This window comes from Hypomesus nipponensis, chromosome 8 (genome assembly GCF_054491055.1).
Source record: "Hypomesus nipponensis isolate SF chromosome 8, ASM5449105v1, whole genome shotgun sequence".
Classification (NCBI taxonomy): domain Eukaryota; kingdom Metazoa; phylum Chordata; class Actinopteri; order Osmeriformes; family Osmeridae; genus Hypomesus; species Hypomesus nipponensis.
The window spans coordinates 17,709,477-17,718,537 of record NC_140368.1 but is presented as its reverse complement, the minus strand read 5'-3'; the positions used below and the strand labels follow the sequence as shown (position 1 = coordinate 17,718,537).

The 9,061-nt window shown below is 40.9% G+C and overlaps 1 protein-coding gene across 1 annotated transcript; it reads left to right on the top strand.

Annotated features, from left to right (window-relative positions):
- The first annotated feature begins 305 nt into the window (after nucleotides 1-305).
- On the top strand, nucleotides 306-8,407 carry LOC146276179 (uncharacterized). The gene is made up of 5 exons (XM_084703337.1): nucleotides 306-490; nucleotides 7,048-7,156; nucleotides 7,246-7,365; nucleotides 7,529-7,607; nucleotides 8,018-8,407. The coding sequence occupies exons 1-5, from the start codon at nucleotides 393-395 to the stop codon at nucleotides 8,107-8,109; spliced, it is 498 nt and encodes a 165-aa protein (XP_084559463.1). The 5' UTR covers nucleotides 306-392; the 3' UTR covers nucleotides 8,110-8,407.
- Nucleotides 8,408-9,061: the final 654 nt, after the last annotated feature.

Here is a 9,061-nt window from a genome sequence, read left to right as displayed (position 1 = left end):
CATTGAGATCAAGACCTCTTTCACAAGGGTGACCTGGCCAAGAAAGGCAGCAGCGCACGTCATAGTGGTCAAAACAGACAAACAACAATAACACACGGGCAGTAAAAAAAAAAAACAAAACAACATTTGAAATCTATAGGGAGGTAAACTAAATAAACTTTGCCCTGGTCCTCCGTTGTGTGAGAAAATGACGTTTTCAATTGAGTTCAACATCCCCTGGAGGCTTCGTTAATTGAATTTAGGCTTGTTTCCTTTTCAGTAAAGCACATGACAATCCTGTGATATTGCATCTGTCCTACCAAACAGCCTCAGAATGTGGTACTCTGTGATGTGAGTGTACATGCATCCAACTTAGTTACTTTGACAAGAAACATTATATTTGATCATTAAATATGCATATAACAGGTTGGCTTCTTGCAGTTGCACTCGTTTTTGGTAGCTGTTCATTTTCTTCAGCGGGACCTTTCCATGCACAGTGCAAAGTTGAATGGTACTGTATCTTATTCTTTCTACCTTCCTTTATTGTATATATTTAGTACCGTACATTGTATTGTTAATTGTATTTTTAAAAAAGGGTACATGTTTTGTTTGTTAGATTTATGTTCCAGCATTTATTGTATATCATGTTTTAGTAACTCTGTTTCGGAGAACCTCCATATAAGCCTTATGTACACACCACCAACTGTCAACTGACCACCACCGTAACCTGCATACGTTTTCTTCAGAGCTGCAGTTAAGGATTACAGGTGTATGGTACGGTGGTAGTGTGCAGTTGGTTGGTTGATGACAGTCTGTGCATGTACTGTATGTGTGGATGGTATTTTAACAGCAATACTTATTCTAATACATACTGCAATATTCAGGATGAATATGTATGTGGAGAGAAAAAAAATATGGTGGCCTTGAAATGTTTTTTTTTAGGACAGTTTACATTTAAAACTTTAAAGGCAGGGTAGGTACGTTTTGCTAACCTAGCAATTTTAGCCTGAGTTCGAAAGAATTCAAACCAAAATATCCCTCCCCTCCCTTCAAAGCCACTCCTCCTAAACACATGAACGCACCGCCTGACTACTGCAAGGGAGGTAGGTCGATAGACAGACAAGTACCCTGTCCAATCATTGCATCTTGGTCTGAATGCCTTCCAATCATTTGTGCCGGTCTGACCTATCGAGATGTGAAGTTTATTTCTGAAAATAAGACAAAAAGGGCTTCTCAACAACTTTACCAACCCTGCCTTTCAGTAAGTTTGAAGTAGGTATATTTTAGAGCTATAGTTTTATCAGCTTGAGTTAAGTCTTTTGGAATCTCCTTTTTGATACTACTATGGAGTCAGATGGCTGAGCGGTTAGGGAATCAGGCTATTACTCAGAAGGTTGCCAGTTCGATTGCCGGTTCGCTCCAAATGACTTTGTGTCCTTCGGCAAGGCACTTCACCCTACTTGCCTCGGGTGATGTCCATAAGCGCAGCTAGTTCAGGCGTGGCAATCAGGCAGCGCGCGTCATCCATTTATCGGGGACGTAAGTCGTCTTACTCCACCTTCCTTTCCTCCGCCCACTCCGACACCCATGTTAGCAGCACATAAGGCGTATTTAAAAGATGTGCGGTTACGCACACACTCAGCCCATTTGTTGTATGATCAGTGCTGCTGCCACCCACCACCATCCCCTTCTCCCCCATGCTGTCTGTATGTCTATCATCAGGGGGATTATATCTCTATTGCTCCCTGCCTCATACGTCATGTATGTATGTGTTGCATCGAGGAGGCAGGGAGTGCTTCCCTTGGATCATCCACTCCGCCAAAGTTAAGTCTACATGTCCATGTCATGTAACAATAAATGCTCAAATCCAATACGTGATTGTCTTGACTGAACTGTACTTACTGTAAGTCGCTCTAGATAAGTGCGTGTGCTAAAGTACTAAATGTAAATAATATTCAATCGCAAACCATCAATCTACATTTAATCAGCTGTCATCACAATATGATATGCTGTGCTAAGTGGTTGATCACGTATATAAGGTATTAAAGGTCACATGACATGAAAACTTCACTTTAAGAGGTTATTTACGTTACTATGCGTTCCCCTAGCCTGTCTTTGGTCCCCCAGTGGCTAGAATTGTCGATGGGTGTAAACCAAGCCCTGGGTGTTCTTCTCCGCCTTTGAGAAAATGAAGGCTCAAACACTCTGTTTGAGCCTCTGAAAATCTGCTCCTTGTGACGTCACAAGGAGCCAGGCTACCGCCCTTCTCTCTGCTTTGCCCGCCCAGATAATCTGGCCCGCCCATGAAAAACTGAGCTACGATTGTGCGAAGGCAAGTGCGATATCGTTTTTTCCTGGAGAGACATCATGGCTAGCAAACGAACAAAGCATAACAGTTGCTCAGTATTTGGATGTACAAATCAAAACAAAAGTATTTTTTTAATTCCTTCATCCAAGCCTCTGCGAAACCAGTATCTTAATTGTATTTTTGCTGGAAATGCACCAACACAACTTCCCAAAGTTTTGTATGTCTGCGCCAAACATTTCAGCCACTACTGTTTCCTCAACTTGAGCCAACACAAAGCTGGCCTTGCTGAAATTAAATTCTGGATCATTACTAAGCCTCCTTGGTCAAGCTACAAACCTTGGACAAGTAAGTTAACGAACGCTATATCATTTTGTTGCTTTACTGTATATGGTTACCTAGCTTGCTACCCTTAGAATGTGGCTGTAACATTAGCTCTGCAGCTAACAGCTGAGTTACTGTTGCTAATGTAAAGGTAGTTGGCATCAAGTGTGTGTGTGAATACAAACGCTGTAACTCCAGTGTTGTACACTTCTTTGTTATTTGGATAACCGTTATGCTGTTGGTGTTATGGCGCACGTGATATCCGCCTTTCCCCTCATTGAAATTATTATGAGTGTGCACCTCTGCAAACCAGGGTTATCAGATGAGAATGGGCAAATTCGAAGCATCTTACATCAAAAGCTACGAGACATTGCGATACATCCGTTGTAAACATTAGCGCATGTTGCCACCCCTCTCCTCCTCATTAGCATTTAAAGCTACAGACACAGAAACGGTGCATTTTGAGGAAAGCTCTTTGAGGGACTGCTCGTAGTGGCCGTAATTATGCACCAAGGCTGAATTTCGGGACAGATGCTTCAGATACACTAATAGAGAATCTTTAACTAATCCCCTGCAGACAGTGCTAAGGCCTTAGCCTGGTCCTAACCAGACTCTCGTACATTTCATTTGTACAAAGAGTCTGGCCTTGCTCCATTGACAAGTGTTGACTTCCTTGTAAGCGGGTGCTCTGTTGAAGTTTAAAACTATTAGATCTGCCTAGAGCCACTGTGATCTGCCATAACCAATCGCTAGCGTTCGCCTTCGCCAATTCCTTCACCACTACTGTAACAGAGCTAGCTGCCGTAGCTGGAAAATCAAACTGTTCCCGAACACCGTTGGGGGGCTGGGGGGGGGGGGGGGGGCACAACATCATGACCACCAACAAAACTCAGCAAAACTTGTTCTTGCTCCGGCTTTAGCTTATGGATATTCGGCAGCGTTGCCGCAACGGACCGAATGTGGCTTCGCTCGCATCTTTCTCCGCCGCCATTACGGAACTACAACACAAACTAGCGCACCTTCAACGTCATCGTTCTCAGCTATTCCCTCTGTTCGCTGATTGGCCGGTTGAAAATCAACCTGAAAAATCTGACTTACGTACCTAATGGCCAGACCTAGTACAGAAGCAAAATCTAAATTGAGCGGAAGTATGTAGGAGGGCAAAGCCCGGCTACTAAGGCCTCCCATTCAGATGCCAAATACAGAGGTCGTAGAGCCAGTTCATGGCTACATGTCAAGCTACAGCAAAGATGGTGGGCTTGATTTCCTTTCTCAGAATTGTTCTTTATTTTTTTATTTGCTTACTGTAAAGGGCAGTTACTTAACACTGCAAAGTTTACAGTATGAAAAGTTTAAACACCACAGTGGTACATAGCATTATACCTCACAGACACATTCTCTGTTGATTCTTGTAACCCATGATAGTATTGTACTGTAACTGTAAGTACTAACTAGAGAGCATACAATTTCTGGGGAAATTGTGAGGGTGTGCTTGTGGCTGCCCCAGCTTTCCATACACTCCTGGTGTTTACATATTTCAAAAAGCATTTAAGTGTATGACTACAGTTCTGACCATTGTGTTCCCTTGATAATAAGTTTGTAAAAATGACATGCATCACTCAGATGGAGGAGAGGTGATACTGGTTGGTTGGAAGAGAAGGAGGCCAAATGTAGCTCATGAAGATGCAGCGCTAGATAACTTATTAAATTGTAATCAGATATAAACAACTTGTTGGTTGCCCTATTATGTCCTATTATCCTCCTATCATCGCCCTATTATGTAATTTGAACGCCCTGAACGGCATCATTTGAGTAATGAGGGCAAGCGTAGGCTTATTGATTACTTAAAAAACGTTAAGTTTCATTATGCATCATAGAGGAGCCTAGTTAGAGAAGGATTTAGCAGTTTAATATTAGAAGCCTATTTTATTAATAATTTTCAGAGTAACCTCAAACCTTTCTTTTGTTTCTTTGACCTTATATTTTCTTTGAGGGCTTAGTGGTCTCGGTTTAACATCATTATTTATAGCGACATAATTACCGGACACTGTTAGCTCGCAATGTAGACAAAGAATGCCCCTGCAACAAAGTTGTAACTTGGTAACAAGTAGCCAGCTAGAAACCGAGCAGAAGTTTGTAGCCATATAAAGGCCTATAAATATAGGCTACTTGATTTGGCTGCAAGATTCGAGTGTCCAAGATATGATGGATTCTGATCTGGATCAACAGTCTAGCCATGTAGCTAAGGCTTGTCCGGGAAGAGTACATTTTTTTTTTACGGCAAGTCTGGAAGATCAATTTAGGCTAGTGCTACTTGCCCCGATGCACTGGACAAGTTATTAAAACTCAAACAAAATAAAATGCAATGTTAGGCCTACTTCACGTTATGTGCCACTCGTTACGTCTATCGATTTTATTTGAGCGAATTCTGCATCAGTAAAACCACCAACCCAAGATCTCTACAGACCAGCTAATTTCCTGCTCAACACTTCAACGGGGGCTTATTACTTGAAAGATGAATTAGGCTATTTACGGTCGTCTCAGTTACACCATGAGGGGTGGGAAATACTGTGATTTGCTTAAGAAGGCAAATGGCTAGTAAAACATAACATTTCATAATAATTTCAATAAATCAAGCAGCGCAGCAAGACCCAGTAAAATGTATATCCTACAGCTAAGCAAGGCTGAAGCAGGCTGACATTAATTATTTTCATGAACAGACAAAGATTTGACATTGACAAAGTTTAGGCTGTGGCAATGAAGTTCAGGTTAGTAGTCAGATACTTTCACCTATTGAAAAACTTTTGAGTAAGGGGAAAGCCAAACATGTTCCGTCGCCGTTTGACTTTCTAAACATCTCTAAAGAGATGTTTTTGTTAGCTACTCATTAGTGTCTCGGGTAGGCTACAGCGTTGCAGTGAGCCGCCACACTGATTTGAAACCACAGGTAATGGTCATTTCACCAACAAATCGTTTATTAATGTCAAAATAAATCCTACAACAAAAACGTATTTGTGAGGAATGTTTATTTTAACGATTGAAAACAGATGCATCATGACCACTGTAGTATGTGTTGCCCAAGCAACAGAGGCTAATGTCATGATGCTAATGCTTCAGTGAAATAGTAGACTACCGTTTCCGAAAGTAGATGTGGGCCTACTTACTTAATAATATCAGCTAATATTGTACATTACATTTCACAATTATGTTTCACACCACAAAGTAAAATGATTAAATATCACCCTGGCCTCTTTGCTTGTGGCGTTTCTGCAGCTGCCTTGCAGATTAGTATCCCCCAAGTTAACAGATGGGAAACTAATGTTCTGCTAGAGATAGTCACGCGAGTTTTCGTGACGTTGGTGACGTTAGTGGCGTCAGTGACTGTGGCTAGCAAGTTAGCCACCGTTAGCTTCACTTTTTGCCACAAAAACGTAATTTCTACTTAAACCGTGCAATGGAACATAAATCCCAATACAACCAACGCAATCGCTACCGAGACGAACCTTTTGACATCGCCGTTGTCTATGTAGTCCAAATATTGAGGCATCCTTAGCGGGGCGAAAAGAAACAATAAATAATAAATAATATATATGTGAGATAACAATGGTTTGTGCTCGCCGAAGGCAAGCACACCCCAATAATAGTAAGCTTATGAACAGTAGATTCAGTAGGATCAATAGTACAGTTGTTATAGGGATCCTATGTTTGTCCATGATTTGTGTGCTGGTTGATGTCCAGGAGGATTTGTGTGCTGGTTGCTGCCCTGGAGGAGGTCCTAACAAAACAAAACATTTTTATTGTGTTTCAGTTAAGCAAAAATTACAACTCAACTGCCAACATAACTAAAAACCCTTATAGCTAATCAGAGTTGAAATGAAGGTAGAAAAAAAAGAAAAAAGAATTTGCCTTTTGCCCAAGTCCGCGTGCTACCGATCTGTTGCTGCTGGTGAGTGCATGTTTTCTGCACAGCTTTCTGTTTGAAAGGTAACGTGTAAGAATGTTTCGGCATGCTGCTTCAGATTTATACACAATGTAAAACACTTTTATTTGAGATAGTTAAAGTACTTCCCACGGCACATCTTTGTAAAAGCGTTGTGAATGGTTCACACTTGTACTCCCGACTAAACACGCAGCTTCAATTTTACACTAGGCTTTGTGTTTAACCTCCTTGTCTATTCTTTGTCTATGGCCGCACTGCAGCTACAATTCACGAAATCTCTCTCACTAATTAAATGCCGCCCTCGAATAAACGCTGCACTCAATTATACGCCGCACCAAAAATGAACATTGTGTAATAAACGCTGCGGCATTTAATCAAAGAAATACGGTATTTTAATTTGACTGTAGATGGCGCAGTTTCACTTTAAATGGTACCTGTGAAGACAGAAAATCCAATAATTGCTGAATTGGCTGAAAAACATTCCATGTGTGTTACCCAGGTATTTTGGGATCCCCTGTGGTCAGGTGTATGAAATGCTGGTCACCCAAATTAAGAAGTGGAGAACTCTCTCAAGCTGTGCAATCGGAGGACAGAAGTGCCTTTACAAGGTATGGCCATTTAAGTTATATATGCAGGGGGTATTGGAATGCAACAATCTCTGTAGTTTTATCTCTGTATTTCCTTGTTACCTTCCTAGCTTCAGTCAGCCTCAGTCCACTTCATTGCTGCAAAACACACAACCCCCATAAAGAGGCAGGTTGATGATATCACCTTCCGACTAGTGACCTATGAGTTCTTCAGCCACTGCCATGTCTCGGTAATATGCAATGATTGCTTTTTCACTGTCTTAAGGAATAAACTTACACCCATAATGTCAAGTGTGCCCCACTGGTTACATGCCCCTCTCTCCTTCCTCTTTCTGCATTTATCACTTAAATCCTCTACATCTCTATCTCTCTACATCCTTCTTTCTTCTGCAGGCCATGTCTGTCTCAGAGACCTGGTATACCATTAAAGACCATGGCACTAACTACTGTAACCTCTACAACCTCATGGAAGGTAAGATTACAGATGTTCAGTGTTTTGAATGATTTAAATTCCTTTGACCGAATGTCCCAAAAAATTTGGTAGTGGATTTGGTTGATGCCTCACTGCCAACTGGCAAAAACTGTCCGCTTAAATCAGTTACATCTGAGGTGGTGTAGAATGGCACCTCACCCGCTACCAACACAACATTCACCTGGGTGATGCTTGATTGCTGTAGACACTACAGAAATTAGACCATAACCTAATGTCAAGAGTGTAGAAAACAAAATCTTCATGTAAGATTTGGGGTTATTACATCAGTTGTATACAAATGGGTTTTTATTCCTCATGTTCAACTAGCAGTAACACTGAATAAATATTGAGAGAATGTATTTACTGTCAGAAATCACTCATTATGTAAATCCATTAACCTGTTTATCAAGGAAGTGGACTGATCGGAGCCAGGGGATATATGGAAGTTACGAGTGAATTCCTTTGTACCCAGCGCTCCTCTGCCAACTGCACACTCTACTGACCCACCTTAACTCTCCCTGACCTACTTTGGAACATCTTTTAGTTAATGTAGGGATTACCAAGTCTGAACTTGGGTTATACCACAACATGCCCTCAAACTCTCTGTAGCATTATGCAACTGCAGTAAGCATATTAAACCATTGTGATATGTACATGACAGGTTGCTCGTCCTCGGATTAATGCAAATAATAGTGTTAAATTCACAGCTGCAATGTATTTGTGATGTATTTTTGTATTCTTAAAATGTGTTAAGTACATTAAAATAAAGCTTTCTAGGTCCAAGGGTTTGTATATGTTTTCAGTACAACACTGTCCTGACCTCATAGTAAATATTATTGTTAATATCACCATCTGAGCAAAGCTACTCAGAAGTGAGTCTCCATCTGACAAAGGGCATCATTCTTTCTGACACTCTAAACCAGTTTTTCTCCTAAAAGCATTGGTGCTGGAATAAAAGGAGAAAAAAAAACTGTGAGCAATGTGAATTGCAGGGCAAGTTGTATTAGGCCAGCAATATGCTCAGTCAGGCACTACCATCCATCACCGAAAAGTGCTTTGAGATGGCTGGTGGACAGTTAGCTGTGGGCATCAACGTCTTTCAGAGCTGCTGAAGACTCTTTGGCGTCTTGGTAGAATAATCTTCCAGTTCCTCAACATCTTTCTTGAGGAAATGTCCATGTCCTTTAGGAATTTCAATGAGGGCATGATTAGGGAATTAATTTGACTTTTTATGAAGAATCTTCACGAACAGATATAACAGAACAACATCTTAAAAACGTAAAAACTCAGTGTTAGGGAATTGACTAAAATCACAACATAGTCAATCATGCATGTAAAATACAATTTAGGTAACTCTTTATTTAACGTACATATGCGTAAAGCATTATAGCCTACAGCATTATACATGTACTCGTAACAAACTACAATACAGTAATAACGCAGGAAACACTCAA